Source organism: Garra rufa, chromosome 10 (assembly GCF_049309525.1).
Source record: "Garra rufa chromosome 10, GarRuf1.0, whole genome shotgun sequence".
NCBI classification, from domain to species: Eukaryota; Metazoa; Chordata; class Actinopteri; order Cypriniformes; family Cyprinidae; genus Garra; species Garra rufa.
In genome coordinates, this window is record NC_133370.1 from 50,673,187 (window position 1) to 50,692,268 (window position 19,082).

A 19,082-nucleotide genomic window follows, 5' to 3' on the forward strand; every position below is an offset into this window, starting at 1 on the left:
CAAGGCTGAGCTTAGACAGTGCAGTTGGGCAAAACCTGATGACGTCATCCCCTCTTGCTCGCAAAAATTTGCAAAAACCCGGACGGGGACAGATAAATGACGGAGACGGCCTCCCAGACGCAAAAGGGGCAAGAGATGTTTCAGTTAGAGTCTCTTATCATGCAGTTGAGGCTGTTGACTAAAACCCGGTTTTTCTATCCCTGTTCCAGTGTGCGTGGGTCCAGGAAGGGTGTGTATAGGGAACGAGCGTCGCTTAGAGACGAGTTGCTGGACCCCGCAGTCCAGATGATGACTGCACAGCTGATGGGCCAGGATGCCGGGTCGTTGAATCCCCTGGAAGTGGCGTGTAGGCGGAGGAGGACATAATAATAATGGTAATAGTCAAGGAAGTTTGCTGCTGTAATATGGATGAAGCAGGCGCAGTAATATCACGCAGCACATGTGCAAATGCTAACCTAGCTGGGAACTAATTTCAGGCGCTGCGTGATATTACTGCTCCTGCTTCGGCCACATTACAGCAGCAAACTTCCTTGACTATTACACCAGAATGGGAGTGTAGTTCCTAATCTTATCGGCATAGAAAATCACATCTTTACATTTTCTGCCAGTCTTAGTACACAATATAACTGCAGAAGAGTCGAGTTTTAAATAGGATAAATACGGAAACTCGTTGGTCATTTTGGAACGTGATGCTATTGGTCTAATAGGATTCAATGATCTATGCTAAGCTATGCTAAAAGTGATATCACCAGAACAGGAGAATGGCTGAATGGATTTCAAAACGGTAAAACTCAACTTATTAACTTGAGTTGGAGAATGAGCCTATTTCCAAAAAAAGTGAAGTGTTCCTTTAAGCACATCAGGTTGGATTATTTAAACCATAATCATGTTTAACAGTGGGATCCCTGGTTAAAACTACATTACCCATGATACTGTACAGAAAATTCCACAAATCTTTTTCATGTTTTACCTCTGGATCAGTTAGTCATCCAAAAGTTGTCTGCATTGCACTGCTGAATATCTGCAGATGTTGTGGATGAGCAGATGGAGCCACCAGACCATTGTTGTTCATTTGTGAGTGGACTGATAATACATATAACCCAGTTATTGGGATTCAGGTGAAGGATTCTTACCTCTGAGATCTATATTTTTATTGTGAATATTAGGCTTATCATTATTGCTGATCACTGTTGTTGTGCTATGATATTGTAATATTTATTATTATAAAATCAGTGGAGTATAGAAAAGTTTATGAAAGTGTCACTCCACAATACAATAGATAAATATATAAATATGTACAGTATTTAAAATACAATCAGCGTCTAGTACACCTTCCTAAGGAAAGGATATGGAACAGAAGACATTGCAGTGATTTGTGACTGATTGACAAGTTTCATTGGACAGATCCATTCATTCATCTCAGCTATATCCATCAATAAAGTGTGCCACTGCCAAAAAGAACATATTGATGTTTTCATCAACATTGTAGAAGCTGACTGCTTTAACTTCCAGCCTCATAGCACACTCTTTAAGCTTTCGATATCATTAAATCATGTATTCTCAGTTCTCAATGCTTCTTCTTTCAAACTAAATTACAACACTAAATTAAAGACGTACATGTAGAAATAAGAGACAGAGCTTGTTTTTGAACAGTACCATACACAAGTCATTTTATTCATTTAAAAGAGTTGTTACTCCTGAATCTTAAACCATCCGTTTACAGTAATAAGCATGTTTTAATTATTCATTTGGAAACTCTACAGAAAATCAAAACAGCAGGAAGTTCACTGCAGGAAGTGTGTTTTAGTGAATGACAGATTCACTCCTTGAGCTGAGGAGTCACTCTGGAGCATGAATCTCTCTAGCGGCCTGTATTTATTATGTATGAAGGACTTTAAATGTCTTTTAAGACGAGTAATTTGGCTGAAACTCCTCCCGCATGGAGCGCAGTGAAACGGCTTCACTTCACTGTGAATGAGCTCGTGTTCTTTCAGACGTGGAGCAGAGAAAAAACTCTTCCCGCACTGGAGACAGATGAAGGGCTTCACGCCGGAGTGAGTTTTTATGTGGCTGTTGTAGTATGTTTTAAGGCTGAAACTCTTCCCGCACTGCTGGCATGTGAAAGGCCTCTCTCCGCTGTGGATCTTCAGGTGTCCTGAAAGGCTTGTTCTGTGTGTGAATCTCTTCTCACAGTGAGTGCACTTGAACGGCTTCTCTCCGGTGTGGATTCGGACGTGATCCGTCAGACTTCCTTTGTATTTAAACAGCTTTCCACAGTAACTGCATGAGAAAGGCGTCTCTCCGGTGTGGATTCTCATGTGTTCCATCAGGCTTCTTTTACACGTGAAACTCTTTCCACACTGACGACAGGTGCACGACTTTCTTTTTTGTGACACTTTCTTTTTAGAAGAGTTTTTATTCGGTTCTTCTTCACTTTCCTCTTCAACTTCACTCATGTCTTCATTTTCTTCTTCCCATTCACTCTGTTCTTCACTTTCTGTTTCAGCACTCGATTCTCCACTTTCCTGAAAGTCTGAAAAGGAAAAAAATTAAGTGTTAGTCATTTTTACAAGCTTTAAATATTAAATCTCATTTTTCATGTTTTAGGTTACAAAAATGATTTTAAACTTATTTATACCACAGCAATCCTGTGCTGCTAAAATACTACACACAAACAAACCGTCAGAACTGAAGACATGTTAGAACAAGAAAATAATCAGTTATTCAGTCATTCTAACAGATGGAAATGGACAGAAAGAGATTAGACTTAAAGTGATAGTTCAGCCAAAATGAGAATTGTCATCATTAGCTGGCATGTCTTTCCAATCCTGAATTACACTGTTGAGAAATTAAGATATTTTGAAGAATGTCAGTCACCAAACCGTTTCTGTTCCAGTTGACCTCCACTGGGTTATTTATCCTTACAGTGAAAGTCAATGGGAATGAACTGTTTGCTGATGAAGATTCTTCAGAATGTCTTGTGCTCATGTTCCACAGAAGAAAGTCTTTCAGGTTTGGAAGGACAGGAGTAAATGAAGACAGAATGATGCCTTTAAAAGAGTCTTCATCCTGTGGCTCCCTCTCATGGACATCATTAGTATTACAGCCTTCATCTGTCAGTAGAAATGACTGATAATATTTGCTGTTTGTGGAAATTCATGAAAATAAGCATGTTTGCATATTTGTGGTTACAGAACATAATATGGATGCTGTCCAACTTCAAGGATGCTTGAGTTTAAAGCCAGACTCACATTGGTCTGGACTGGAGTTCTTCAGATGGGACGCCTTTACCTGCTTATGTTTGTTTAATCTGTTTGGTTTTGTGCTGTCAGACATGATTGAGAGCTCAGGGCAGAAATGACACCACAACTAACTAGATATGGGAGCAAAAATGTCCAGTTTCTGTTTCTTAAATAACATATGAAATAGGAATTATCGGACTAGCAAGAGTGAGGTTGTTCTGCAAATCAACACAATCACAAACATGATGTTGATTTTATATCTGTATCTGTGTAGACTATGTAAACTGTATAGTATACCGCCATACAGGTGAGACTAACTAACAGTCACGGTATGTAGGAAGTGAGGAGACATACAATAAACTTAACAGAAATGTCTTCAATAAAGATCCAATGGAATAACCAAAACAAGGAGACATGGGAACAGAACGAATGACAGCGAACAAAGAAACTGAGGACAAAACACTACTTAAGTACATAACAGATTAAGGGGAAGACGAGGAACACCTGGAAATCAATCAAGACAATGAGAACAGGAAACAGACCATAAAAGGAAAGACAGGAACTAAGGCTGGGGGGAAAACATGGAACATGGATTGTGACACCATGGAGGATTTCATCTCTTTTTAGCATAAATGACAACAACAATACACATTCTTGATGAAGTAGGACAGCATATGATCTTTAAACCAGAAATATACATCCTCCAAGTCACAACACTGTCTGTTATGAATATATAATCTCATATATATTTGTATATAGAGAGGCCTGTATATTAATTATGTGTGTGTGTGTGTGTGTGTGTGTATATATATATATATATGCTATAAAGGAAGATCATATTCTTTAAATTTAGCTGAATTATTTGTTTGCAGCTGTTGATCTGATGTTTTTTTAGAGGTTTAACAAAGAAGTAAATTCTCGAGCATATGTTGTTTTCCCAGTAAAGTTACTAGCTAGCTGTACTATATAGTTCACTTTTATACTTGAATATACTTGCATAACGTATAATTGCTGTATATTACAATACATATTTATTAATATAATATCTTCATTTATTTACAATAAAATAAAATAAAAAAACATGAATTTATCAAACATCCTGAAAAAGTCATCCATGATAATATGATCTAGTATCTGATGTTGGCAGCAGTTAGCCAAGGATGAAGACTACTTCATGTTAAAAATAGGTTTAGTATATATTGCAAAATAATCACAAAATTGTATTATTTAGTCATACTATTCGACTGGTAGTCATGCAGTGTTGGGCAGACGCTACTAGCTTGATTTCATTTCTCAGTAACGCGGTGGTAGCTTCGCTGTTTTCTGAATCAAATAGCTTTTCAGTAGTTAAACTCTTTTTTTGATCAAGTAGCGCGGTAGCGTCAACAAAAGCTAAAAGCTATATATTTTTCTATACTTTAAGCTCAAATCGGAAATATAACCTCATTATTCCTCCCGCTTCTCTCGTGAATGAAGTGCGGCGCACAGTTTGAAGCATCTCAGCGTGTTTCTAGACTTGAGGTAAATAAAGAACTGTTGACTGAAAAAGTACATGTTTTCTGTATTTCTAATACAACACTGTATTTATAAAGGCTAATGTTTTTTTTGCATTCGAGGAAAGGAGAAGTATTGAGAAAAAAACAAAGTATTTGAACTAGTGGTGGGCGCCTTGATTTTAGTCTTTGAAGCAGGCTCTGGGAAGATCTCAAAATCAGAAGTATGAGAGATGGGGAGTGGGTGTGTGGGTTGTCAAATTCATGGCGAAAGTCAAATACTGCTTTGCACTTTGCAGTATCGAATAATGTCTTTACTATGAACAAATGGATGCAATATGCGATTCAGCTGTTTGATAGCTGTGTCGTGCATACTATTGTAGCCTGTTCATTTGAAAAATAAAACACAGCCACCCAAAAGTTGCACTAGTCTATTTAATAGTGTGTATTACGTGCAGTTCAGCGTGAGCACCGTTCCCGTGGCACATTTTTGCTCATTATGATATTTTCCGTCTACGTGCATGAAATACAACGCTTACCCAATGCATATAATAATTTAGCTTCAAATACATTGCAGATATGGAAACATGTATTTGTGATGAGAGAGGTAGTCTACATAAGGCCAACTTTACGCTCAGTTTAGCTTTAAATTTGTTTTGGGGTGTTTAGGCAGTCTTTTTGGGTTGCCTATTTATTTATTTATTTCATCCTTGTTCTGTTCTGAATACAGTTAAAGTTTAATTTAAAAAATAAAATAAAAATATTTTAGTAGCTATGCAGCAAAACTACTGCGCTTCCATTAGACTAGTTTTTACGAAGCTGTCAACACTGTAATGTAAACTCGATGGCATGCAATCAGTTGACGAACACCCATTCATATATAGGATATATGTTATTCAATTATATGTTTTTTTTTTTTGTTTTACAAATGTTGTGCTTTTCTTGTTTTATTCATTCAATATTCAGAAACAGGTGCCATTGTTTCTCAAAAAAATCTTTTTCAAGAAAGAATTCAACCCCCCAAAATATGAGATAAATCTAGTCCTGTCTGATACCGATTTTTGTTGCCAAATTGGTTTGGAAGAGTGGTTAAATAAACAATTAAACTGAACTTTTATTCCTGTATGACTGACAATTTGATTACCGAAAATTTGATTTGGTATGATGTTGTTTCAACTGAAAAATGAAATTTAAAAAAATAGCTTAGATGTAGTGAACTACTTTTGTCATGTTGTTGTAGCTTAGCTTGCTACATTACCCAAGGCTGTAGCTTTAGTGTAGTTAAGCTTCATTTAATAAAGAGTAACTGTTAGCTTAGCTCACTATGTTTTCCAAGTAGCTTGCCCAACACTGTAGTCATGTTAGCACCTATTAAAAATAATAATAATCAAAACTGTTTTTTGTTGTTTGTGTGTGCGGGTAAATGGGTGTCTATGGGGTCTGTACATTTTTGAAACACAGCTGACTTGAGGCTGAGCTCTAATTGGCTTGTTTCAGATTTTCCTCGGGCACAGAGCACAGCGCCCCAGACCCTCCCACTTTAGATATTAGCCAATCAATATTGTTTTTATATATTTTGGCCTCATGTGATCGGACATTTCTCGACTGTCAAATATGCGCAATATCTTTTCTGAGATGAAAGTAAATTTGATTTTATCTTAAAAAAAAAAAAATCTCAAGCTGTTCAAATTTAAAAATAAATAAATAAAATATGAATCATGGAGTTTGCGCACTAGATACGATGCAAGTCATGCCTTTTATCGTTTTTCCTGTTTGTTATTTCAAAGTTCTGTCACTGAAGCATTGTGGGAAACTACACAGAAAATAACTGAAACAATGCAGTTTTAGAGGCAATTGTCGGTGTCCGATCACAATGGTTTGTGTAGATCAGAGGTCACCAACCTTGATCCTGGAGGGCTTGTTACTAGCAGGAACTGTATTAGAGAGTGCTTTAATTCAATTACAGAGCTCTGCGATTAAACATAGTAAAAATTTAATTGTAGAACTCTGCATTTTTACTAGTAATAATTAAATTAGAGAGCTCTCTAAATGGAATTCTCACTAGTAAGACCTGAATTAGAGAGCTCTGTTATTGGAATTATTACTAGTAAAAAAATTATTTAGAGCGCTCTAATTGAAACTGTTACTAGTAAGAATTCAATTGTAGAGCTCTGTAATTAAAAATGAATGGAAGTCAATAGAGACATATGACTAGTAAAAATTAATTTGTAGAGCTCTCTAACTATAATTGTTACTTGTAAGAATTTAACTATAGAGCTCTCTAATTGAATTGTTACTGGAAAAAATGTAGTTACGAGTAACGCTTAGTACTATATTTTAGGCTAAAACAGCTTGCCATAGAAAACCCTGTTCCGCGCTCCAGCAGCAGATAAATGCGCGTTTCTACAACAGATGCTCTCTACTCTCTCACTCACACAAACACAGATTCAGTATTTCTCACAGTTAAAGCATTCACCACTGACCTCCGATCCTATTCTGCCACAATAACAGCAAACCAAAGTTCTGAACATGATTTCGGGAATCTCAGAGATCATGTGTTTATGCGCTACTATCGTTGTACTGAGTGTTTCGACAAACACACACACAGTTATGATGCATGAAATAAACAAATGTATGAATAGATAAATACTAAACAACCCCTGTGATTTTCTGACTACAGTCACAGATGATCTGCTGGGACTCAGATATTCTCATCTAATAAAGAATCAATGGCACAAACCTTTCTGATCGCCGGTTTCTTCGTCTTTCGTTCCGAATGTTTCTGGATCACTCGTGTCTTTAACAAACTCCATGTTTCTCCACAGCAGTGGAATGAGTTTCAGCTGTTCCTCCTGGACTTGTTTCTTCCTGTCTGTGTTCCTCTGATCTGAATGATCGGACAGCGGGTTCCTGCATTTATTGCTGGATGCTGAAGGAGTGGCTTCCTGAAGATCTCTCCACAGCCAAACTCCTATAGTGCATGTATTATTAAAAGATTGCATTGTCTCACATGAAGAAATAACAATGAAGAGGAGTCGTGCAAAGCTAAACAATCTAAACAAGAGATAATGCAGTCACTTACATTCAGAGTAACACCACACTCAATAAGGGTACTTTTAACAGGATATACTTTTAACAAACTGTATCTAAGCTGTAACACAAAAACATTACATTTCACACACTAACTTAGATTTCTGAGGATTTACAGTCCATCACAGTACAATCAGTCAGAATCTAGAGATCTAAAATTAGAAACAAGAAGACTTCCTGCTGACCTGCTCTCATCTCATTTTATCTTATTTCTGAGATTTCCTTGCTGTTCTTCTCATCTGTGAAGGAGACACTCTGTCTGAACAGATTCAAAGCTGAAATGACCTGCGTTTTAAAAGGGAGAAAACTGTGAAACAAATATGTAAAACAATGGAGTGGAAAACATGTGAACATAAACCTCATTAGAAGTCATTTGAACAAAGGATTTATACCAAAAACTAAATGTGTTTAAAATAAAACAGTCTGTATTATTTCTCTGCATGTGTCATCATTTGTAGTAAATCCAGTTTGTTTGTTAAAATCTCATACATTTTAGTTAATTTAATATTCTTATTCCACAGCTAGACATATTTTAAGATATATCATATCTCATCTTTTTAACTCTATGAAATTTGAATAAATGCATTCTCAAAATATGAATATAAAAATAACTGCAAATAGTTAATAATAAACCTGGCTATGATTTTTTGAAGGAAGAAATCTGTCTCATTGTATCCCTTACGAAAAAGAAGTTTGTTCAAGTGTGCTATTAGTGTACTTCTGTTAGGAAAGCATACTTTATATACTTCTGAGAAATATAGTACTTAAATGACATTTAAGTATACTTGTAAGTCTTTATTTTATACTCTCTAAGTTTTATTTTAGCTTTTTGTTCAAAATGTTGTTTATTAATTTATTATTTATAAAACCTACCCGCATTCAAGTGTTTGTAAAAAAAAAGCATGCATGACGCTAGAATGAAATGTTTTTGTTTACATGAAGATACAATTCTTTCTTTTGATGTTTTGTATGTTCAGATATTCATATAACAAAATATATACAAATTAATACCTAAATAGGGACATTTACATTTATACTTAAAACTACTTAAATTACTTAAACTTAAAGTATGATGTAAAGTTCACTTAAAGAAAACTTATGAGTATACTTGCAGTATAAAACTACAAACTAGTAGTTTACTGAGACTATACTTCAAAGTGTACTAAAAATGCATAAAAAGTATTTAATTAGTAAACTATCAGTATACCTATAAGTTCACTTTTAGTATACTTGCAGTACACACTAAAAACTTAGATGTAAACTAGTTGTGTACTCAAAGTTTACTACTGTTATACTTAAAAGTATACTTTAATATACTAAAGTGGGCCAGTTTAGTCCCAAAGAGTATTGAAATAGTACGCTTAATAGTATACTACTAGTACACTGATATTTCTATACTTACTACATGAAGTACACTTAAAAATATACAAACTTGAAAATATATATATAAACTTGAAGTATACTTCTTTTTAGTAAGGGATAAATATGTCTCACATTGAATGTATTAGTTTAAAACTCTGTAATCCAAGAACTATTTTATGCAATTCAAACACAAATCTTAGGTTTAGTGTGTTTGTCAAATAGGTTTATCAAATAGGCTTGTGTTTAAAACACACAGTTTGTTGAAGTGCTGAAGGTCTGCTGAATGAAGGAGTCGTTGAGTTTAACGGTGTGTGGTTAGGGTTTAACGGGGGACGGATGACGACGGCTCGTAAACGGCTCTCAGATATCAGCACATCATTCACACAGACGTTAGAAGTGGCTCTGATCTGTGCAAACCCTGAACTTCACAACATCTGCTCAATCTGAATCACTCTCAGTCTGTTCACACTCACTTCACTTCAGTGCTCAACATACATAAAACTACAGTATTTACATACATTTGGTTCTGTTTAAATATTAACATTCTCAAAATGCTGTATTCAAACAGCTTAGAATCAACATTAATCTGTGAACTGTGAAAGAAATTCAGTTTATTCAGTTACAAGTATGAAGATGGTTAAATATGGCCAGCTCTGAAGTGTGTGTGCCCCAAACATATCAAACTATTGCGGTTAAATCATGTCAAACAAGCTGTTTTTTTGGTTACACTCTTAAACATAAAGGTACTTTAAAAGTATCTTCACAGCTTCACACCATTTTCAGTTCCACAAAGAACCATTCAGTCAAAGGTTGAGTGAGGCCAATAAAGACAAGTTCTACATATGGTATGCAATTTAGCAGCATTGACTATATGCAATTACCCAATAGTTTTTGTTCTTGATGTCATGTTCTTTTCATTCTGCAGGGGATGTGGATCGATTAGGTTCTTTTTGACAGTGTGTTAGAGGAGCCGAAGCAGTTTCAGGACGAGCTCAAGAAAGAGCACATTCCAGAACACTTGTGTACACAGTTCACTAGACCTGAAAAATAGAGGCTGTAGCAATGCACACTTCACACTTCAAATCCTTACAAGTTTAGGAAGCAGAGAAACTACCATTCGTTGCAAATACATATTTTTATTTACTACAAATTTACCAAACTGTTTACATTGTCGTGTGCAAATTAGCAGAATTTATTCACTTATTGTCACTCCTCCTTTAATGCAGTCTCCTCCTTGTCTCCACATTCTACCCCTTTCCCCCAGTGAACAACGCCCCTTTTCAGAAAGTTTTTCAAACCAGAGGTGTGTGAAAAAGCACCTCTGAAACAGGGAGGTGTTATGACACTTTAAATAACCATCTCTTTTTTACCTTTTTATAATCTGAAGAACTTTCTTTTGCCACAAAGAACCTTTTGTGAAACAGAAAGGTTCTTCAGATGCTAAAGGTTCTTTATGGAACCATTTAGACAAAAAAAAAAAAAAAAAGAGGTTCTTTTAATTCACACTGAAAAAAAAAATATTCATTGAATTTGTGTAACGATGAAGTCCACAGAGAGGCGAGTTGGAGATGAACACAAGTGCAGCTTTATTAATCCGAACGTGAAATCCAAACAATAAACGTAATCCAAACAATGACTTGACTCACCAGACTGCAGGTTTACAACATTAATACATGACAAGGAACAACTGAAACATACGGCCTACTTAAACTAAACTAAGAGGACACATGACAGGAACTAACCAATGGCAGGATTACAAGAGGGAAAGGGAAGCAAGGCTCAACATCATGAATAGACTACATAATAAAAGACATGAAAACATGAACCAAAACCAAAACCCCAAAACAAAACCCAATCCACACATTACAATTTGCTACATTTTTTAAGGTAAGTGGTTGCAATCAATTTATTTCAGCTGCATTTAAGTAAAAAATAATGTTGAAAGTTAGTCAATGAATTGTGCTTATTTAAATGTAGCTAAAATAAATTGATTGCAACCACTTACCTTAAAAAATTTAGTAAATTCAATGAATTTATTTTTTCGGTGCGTCATGAAGCACCTTTATATAGTTTCAGCTTCAGTGAAATAGTTTGAAGCTATGATATGAAAAACTACTGACAAACCCATCAGAAATCAAACCCAATGTCTATGATATTAGTACTTATTGTACCTTCAACATATATCTTTGTAAAAATACTATTTAGACAAACAATTATAGAATAATACAATATATGCTAAAACCTTACTAGACTCGATCGTTCATATTAATACATGTGTGAGAGAAAATAAGCTTTGTGTGTGGAAATGTGATGATCCCTCATAAAATAAGTCCATATGAATTGCAGCTCCTCCGGTGCGGACAGCTGTTCGTCCTGCTGCTGCTTCTCTCCCGATGCTGGAGTTACGGCCAATAGTTTGGGAATGTGTTGAAACTCAAATACTGTGTGAGAGAGTTTAAAGTGTACTGTGTGTCTAAATGTGATTGATGATCCCTCATAAACATTCCACTCCTCACCATCTTCCCCTCCACACTGGACAGCTGTTCATCTACACCCCAAACGGCCATCTGTCTGTCCACCGCTCACCATCACAGAATTTATGATCCCTTCTGGTGTTTGTGTGGGACATTGGCAAACGATCGCATACCAGCCCAACTCTAGATTTGAAAAACATTTTGAAAAATAAATAAGAGCTGTTTTTAATTAATCATTTCTTGATCAAAAACATCCCCTTCTTTAACATTCGAGAAAAGTTTCTCACTTTAAGCATGAAAACGAATATTTAAAGAAGTTTTCTTCTAAACAGTCAAGTGTACTACAGCATTCTGAGCTACAAAAGAGATATCAGACATTTTATATTGTTTTTAACACATATACATGAGTATTTTTAAGTCATATGTTTGTCATGCAGAGTTGATCAGTTGATTCAGTTGGTTTTTAATTTTATTATCATCATGCTGCAAGACATGGTCAAACATGACATGATGTGAATTCAATGATTTGTCCATGACTAGAAGGTCATAGTGATTTTGGTTAAATCTAAAAGATACTTAAAGGGGTCATCAGATGCCCATTTTCCACAAGTTGATATGATTCTTTAGGGTCTTAATGAGAAGTCTATAATATACTTTGGTTAAAATTTCTCAGTAATAGTGTAAAGAACTCTTTTTACAAAATCAGCCCTTTTTTTTGAGCGAACTATTCTGTTGCATGTTCCTTATAATGCTAATGAGCTCTGCTCGCCCCGCCCCTCTCTGCCATGGAATGATGAGTCGTAATGTTTACTTTAGCCGTATTTAGCTGCGAACATTGGTAACTAGCACACTATTAAGAAATGCTATTTGCAAAGATGCATAAAAACCCTTATATTCACTTCTGCGTTGGGTGAAGCTGAATCAGGAATGATTCGCAAGAACATAGACTCATATGTAGATCGGGATCGGCGCTTTCCTTTCAAAAACGAAAGTAACGTTATCCTCTGCGTCTTCAGCGGCTCAGATGTCAGGAGTAAATGACGACTGCTGTGTCCATTATTACATCCAACAACAGAACACCTCAATCGCTCAATTAGAGTCTTCCTCTGCACCTGAGTCACACAATGGAGATCAGAGTCGGACTGTTTCGGTGAGGGCGGGGCTAAGGTAAGGCGCTCATGTCAATCAACTATGGTGGGAGGGGCCTCCATAATTTTTTTAAAAAGGGGATATTACTTTTAAAGGTTAAAACAATACCACTGGGTGTATTTTTATAATTGTAGGGTGGTTGTGTTCACAAACTAACAACACACATTAATGTTCAAACAACATGTAAAAGTTAGTTTTGCATCCAATCACCCCTTTGAGGGTAATTTGTGCTCAGTTTAACATATAGTGAATTTGTATGCACAATTATTACCACTTTCTGATTTAATTTTGAATGGTGCACTCCAATTAATAATTCTAGTTGCAAACTGACAAACGTGACAGAAAACTTGAGTAAATACAGGGCACAGAAACCTTGGTGCTGAGATGACAAGAGATGCTAAAGATGACCAGGGCCAATGGTGTTAAAGTTAAAAAGGGTAAAAGCAAATGCAATATAAAATAGTAAAGACTATGTTTACACAATCAGTTTTGGGAAATTCCAATTGTACCAAAACACAGGGTGAAACATGATGAAACTCAGGGTTTATGGGATGTTGTTAACCCTAACTAATACTATTCAATAAACTCTGTTGCTTTTTACCATCATCACTTTGTCTCCTGCTTCTGCTCTTCACTTTCACTGGTTTTCACTCAGTCATCATCTTGGCTGATAGAAGACTGTGTTTTGGGCATTTTTGGGGGAGTTATTCAACTTGGCACAAGCTGATTGGTTCATGTTCTGTACGCAACCAATGAGCTTGCAGCTATTTAAATGGCTGGTAGCATTCACTTGGGCATTTGAGTTCCTCTGAAACCCTCCACCTTCCCCAGCTCCACCTGTATAGATCTGCTATGGGTTATTTTATACAATGTGTGCAGCAGCAGCATGTCTTAAATACTCACAGCACCGTATCGCCATATGCTTTGGCAGTAACAACTTCTGTACTTGTTTGCAGCAGCAGCAATAATCCACAACTACAGCAATAACCAACAGCAGCAGATCTATTCCTCCAAGACCAAATACATTAACATTATCATATCCATCACCATACTAAACTTTTCAGAGAGTCGTCATGACAGAACTGATATCGATCTGACATCTGGGGCTGGATCTTCATTGTCTAGGCATTGGGACAGCGATCTAACAGGTATGATACCTTTAAGGTGTAGAAATAAGAGACAGTTCTTGTTTTTGAATGGTACCAAACACAAGTAATTTTATTCATTTAAAATTGTTGTTACTCCTGAATTTTAAACCATTCGTTTACAGAAATATACATGTTTTATTAGTTTAATACATTGATCTCCCTTATACTGCTTTTATCAAAATAGAAGGAACTTCACTGCAGGAAGTGTGTTTTAGTGAATGACGCATTCACTCCTGAGGAGTCACTCTGGGGCATGAATCTCTCTAGACACCTGTATTTATTATGCATGAAGGACTTTAAATGTCTCTGAAGAGCAGTCATTTGGCTGAAGCTCCTCCCGCATGGAGCGCAGTGATACGGCTTCACTTCACTGTGAACGATCTCGTGTGATTTCAGATCAGCGGAATATTTAAAACCTTTCCCGCACTGAGGACAGATGAACGGCTTCACATCAGAGTGGGATTTTAAGTGAAGCTTTAAGTTTCCACTGTGTCCAAAAGTTTTCCCGCACTGCTGGCATGTAAAAGGCTTGTCTTGAGAGTGAATTCTCATGTGTCCCGTAAGAGATCCTTTCTGTCGGAAACTCCTCTCACACTGAGTGCACTTGAACGGCTTCTCTCCGGTGTGGATTCGGATGTGTTCTGTGAGGCTTGCTCTTTGTTTAAACCCATTTCCACAGTAACTGCATGTGAAAGGTCTCTCTCCGGTGTGGATTCTCATGTGGTCCTTCAGGCTTCCTTTACACGTGAAACTCTTCCCACACTGACGACAGGTGCACGGCTTTCTAGATCCACTTCTTTTTTGTGACCCATTCTTTTTAGAAGATTTTTCATTCGGTTCTTCACTTTCTTCTTCAGCATCACTCAGTTCTTCATTTTCCTCTTCCCATTCACTCAGCTCTTCGTTTTCTTCTTCAACTTCACTCTCTCCTTTACTTTCCTCTTCCATTTCCATCAGGTCTGAAAGAAAAACATTTTTAAAAAATAAATTCAATTGACAGAAAGGTGAAATAAGACATAAAAGTGACCACAACACGAATATCTATCAAATGCACCTGTGCGTAGCTCATAGCCCATCGTTTCAATTATACCGGATGACGTATGTAGAGCGAACGCCAAAAGTTGCTCTTTTTTCAAAATAAACTTGCGTTCTAAACTACTTAGAACACTATCTAAGGCTGCAGCGAAAGATAACTTCGTGTCTGCTGCCATGCTGGATCCATAGTTATAAACAAACTGCTTCAGTGAGTCACATAGAAGGCGTCATCGTCTTGCTGTTCCCTCCCCGTTCTGTGATTGGTTCCCTATCTGAGGTGAAAATTAGGTCCATGGTTTCCAGACTGCCTAGTAGCGTGAATAAAATCGTGCTGCGCGCAAGGCAATGTGGGGAAACCCAGGCTAGGAGATATCCGGAAAATCTTAGTAGCAAAAATTACCATACATTTTTCAGGGAGGTTGAGAAATTTTTTTACTTGTTAAATGTTAAATGTGGCTTGAATGAAAGCATTGCAATTAGTTCAAGCTAAATTATAAAATCTATAAATGACTTTTCAAAGCTCCTTTCATAGTAAGGGGTATGTTTAGGGCAGCAGTGCTCAACCCTGTTCCTGGAGATCTACCTTCCTGCAGAGTTCAGCTCCAACCCTGATCAAACACAACTGAACCAACTAATTAGGATCTGAAGGAGCACTTGATGATTACACACAGGTGTGTTTGATCAGGGCTCAAACTGAACTTTGCAGGATGGTAGATCTTCAGGAACAGGGTTGGACACTCCTGGTTTAGGGCATAGAAAATCTCTTGTAATGTCTGCAACCGGATCTTCCCCACACATGTCTCCAGATGTCCCAGAACACCAAACTAGAAAGTTTAATTTCCAATCTTGACACGGCCAATTTGAACAAAACTCATATATCATCTGTGGAGGTCACAGGTCAACCTTGGAAATCCACCAACATTAAAAGCAGATGGTACATCACATCTGGAGATCATTCAAAGATCATGGGGTTAGTCCCACAGGGGACGGGGAAAGGTCAAAGTCATCCATCAAAAAAAGTTTGACATAAGCTACACCAATAATTACTACTAATCTAGTCAAACATTAACCAATATTTCCTGGGTTTTGTCTCCACAACATGAAAATACTGCAAAATACTGGATAAATTACCCATCATGATAAAACTGGTTAATAGTGGCTTTGGTAAGTCAGAAATGTTTCAGAAACAGTAATGCTCTGCTACACAATGTGTGTCCAAGACAAATGTGTGATTATACAATATGAGAGCAACATTAGGAGTTATGCAATCACTAACTTGTACTTGTTTGGGTGAAAATGTTAATGTTCCAGGTTAAGATGAATAAAGATGCCCCTCTTAAAGGGACAGTTCACCCAAAAACAAAAATTCTATCATCATTTACTTACCCTCATGTTGCTCCAAAGTTTCTTTCTTCTGTTGAACACAGAAAGAAGGAATACTGAAGAATGTTGGTAATCAAACAGTTGCTGATAGGTGTTGACTTCCATCGTTTGGGGGAAATACTACGGAGGTCAATGGGGACCAGAACTTGACTGATTACCAACATTCTTCATAACTTATTTATGTTCAACAGATAAATGCTCATGCAGGTTTGGAACAACATCAGGGAGAGTAAATACCAGAGATTACACATATGTGAGTGAACTGTCCCTTTAAGAACAATCTGCATTTACTTTTACACTGTAACATATTTAGATGTAGGTTTAGCATGTACATGATTATTTCCTATAAAAATTCCTATTTTAGGAAATAAACAGAAACATTTGATCATTTAGTTGTAGAAGTTTTCAAAATTATTACCTCCACCACTGGGGTTAGACGTCCCCTGGCTAAACTTTTAGAGAATGTATAAATTACTTTTGGTATCACTCTTATTAATAGTTATATTTATAGTGCCTAATAATGTAAAATACTAAATCAACTAATTAAAATTGTGTTTTGATGATTTAGACGAATAATGAAATAACTGATGACAGATAAAGCAAAATAGGAGAGCAAGGGACTCATCTAAAAATTTAATGTTTTCTATGACTTATATACTTATAAAATAACCCCATTGATTACAAAAAGTATTACATTCAGTGCCAATTCTGGTGGCCCATCTTACCTCGAGGTTCTTAGTTTATCTTTTAGTTTTCAAAATACCAAACCTAAAAAAAACTATTGTTATTATCAGAAATTAACAATGGCTTGTAGCAAAATGCCACAAAAATTAACAGAAATGCCCCCTAAATTCACGACAAAGTGGCAAAAACATTCCCCTCCACAATTAAACAATGTATTACAGCCGTCATGATGATAATGAAATGTGAAAATGAATGAAAAGTATCAGTTAGATTCGCTCACACTGCATCAGATTGCTTTTCGATCCTTATAACCAATCAAACGCGTTTCTGCTGATTTTATGAATGTGTTGGCCAATCAGAGGCGTTTAGATTAATCAGAGCTGAAAACACCAGAGATGTGTTGAGTTTGCCTGCTCTTGAATTCTCTCATCATCAACACAGAGCACATCCACTGTAAATAAAATGATCATTTCATAGCCTCAGTGATTATAGCAGGAGTTTTCACATATCTTGCGCTAGACTAATGTCATGGATCCACATGTTTGTCTGTGACATGCCCAGAATGCAGACAAAACAAAAACGTTTTTATATTGACACTTTTTTTTATATCTATATTAATAATCATTATTAGAAAAAGCAATAATATACAATAATGACTTTCGTCATAATATTGCCGTCTTATGATCTCCTGTTTTTTTTTTTTCAGGTTTTAAACAGTCTATTAGTTGACAACAGTTTAAAATATTGTTTAAAGTAAGCTCATTTGGGTAAATGTAGGTATTTGACATTAAAGACAACAGTATGGTTATTATAATAAGGTGATTATAAAAATTGTCCTAACGAATGTATACAAAATCAATTCCTCAAAGGGAAAGTTAATTTCTGACCCTGGTGTCCACAAATCCCCCATACAGACACAAAAACAAAATCTTATATATTCAACATAATATGTTTTAGCTGCCTAAATCTCACAAATGTTGATGTTCAGATGAAATAACATTTAAGCAAGCGCTCATTCATAAAAAGTGTTGAGATGATTTTATATGATGATGGTATATGCATGCATGTGTAGACATGAAAAAAGGTTGTATGGTCAGATTTATTAATATTATCATTAAAATCATACCATCTCTACTTAAATGAATTACACATATTAAAGAAATATGTGATGTTATGAGTGAGTTGCACTAATGTAAATCCTCGAATATCTGTAGAGTGGTCTTGCAATAATCCTAATGTATTAATATCATCTTTTGTGTGTCCATTGTCTCCTAAACACTGAGAGCAAACAGAAGTCATCGAGTGGAGTCAGACGCGGACTCTGTCGTTTAACTTGATTTGTTAGAGAACGATCAGCGTTACTTTATGCGCTACTACAGCAAACACACAGATGATGAAGATGAAGATGAAGATGACTGTTCGACACAGTAATAAGAGTGAATATAGATGACTGTTAATATCACCAACCTCTCTGCTCAGTATCGTGTGTTTCTGCATCAGTCGCGTCTTCTTTCTCGTCTTTAATAAACTCCATCGTTACAGTAGATTCAGTCGTTACTCCTGGACTCGATTGTTTGATCCGAGCGCGTTCTTCAGCTCAATGACCCGGATGACTGAGTGTCTGTGTGTTTGTTGAATGCAGTGGGAGTGGCTTCACTCACTGAAGATCTGGATGTTTGTGAATGGAAACTGTCCGAGGCTGCGCTTCTATGGGATTATTTTTGTGCCAATAAAACTGAACGTAACTTTATAAAACTGAACGTAACTTTATAAAACTGAACGTAACTTTATAAAACTGAACGTAACTTTCCAAGAAACGATCAAAAATATGCCACTGCAAAAGAAGAAAAACACAATGAAAATGAAAAAATGAACTCAGTCGCACGAATTTAAGATGCTGTTCAAATATGATTCATTCTTTGTTAATGATTTTCAAAGAATCGTTTTCGCGAATCATGGATTCTGAATGCCTTGCCACAGCTTTCGCTTACGCTTCGCAAATTTTCGTTTGCTGTTTTGGCA

The 19,082-nt window shown here is 36.3% G+C and overlaps 2 protein-coding genes across 2 annotated transcripts; both read right to left on the reverse strand.

Annotated features, from left to right (window-relative positions):
• Positions 1-1,703: 1,703 nt before the first annotated feature.
• znfl2a (zinc finger-like gene 2a) lies at positions 1,704-7,604 on the reverse strand. The gene is made up of 2 exons (XM_073848041.1): positions 7,476-7,604; positions 1,704-2,533 (listed from the first exon to the last, which is right to left on the reverse strand). The coding sequence occupies exons 1-2, from the start codon at positions 7,546-7,548 to the stop codon at positions 1,785-1,787; spliced, it is 822 nt and encodes a 273-aa protein (XP_073704142.1). The 5' UTR covers positions 7,549-7,604; the 3' UTR covers positions 1,704-1,784.
• Positions 7,605-14,060: 6,456 nt separating this feature from the next.
• On the reverse strand, positions 14,061-18,953 carry LOC141344997 (uncharacterized). The gene is made up of 2 exons (XM_073849895.1): positions 18,528-18,953; positions 14,061-14,917 (listed from the first exon to the last, which is right to left on the reverse strand). The coding sequence occupies exons 1-2, from the start codon at positions 18,592-18,594 to the stop codon at positions 14,151-14,153; spliced, it is 834 nt and encodes a 277-aa protein (XP_073705996.1). The 5' UTR covers positions 18,595-18,953; the 3' UTR covers positions 14,061-14,150.
• Positions 18,954-19,082: the final 129 nt, after the last annotated feature.

Bases quoted from the DNA above. Each gene is read 5' to 3' on its own strand.
- znfl2a (XM_073848041.1), bottom strand. From the start codon at position 7,548: ATGGAGTTTGTTAAAGACACGAGTGATCCAGAAACATTCGGAACGAAA. The intron at 2,534-7,475 runs GTTTGTGCCATT...TTTCCTTTTCAG, and splicing joins AGAAACCGGCGATCAGAAAG to ACTTTCAGGAAAGTGGAGAA.
- LOC141344997 (XM_073849895.1), bottom strand. From the start codon at position 18,594: ATGGAGTTTATTAAAGACGAGAAAGAAGACGCGACTGATGCAGAAACA. The intron at 14,918-18,527 runs GTTGGTGATATT...TTTTTCTTTCAG, and splicing joins ACACGATACTGAGCAGAGAG to ACCTGATGGAAATGGAAGAG.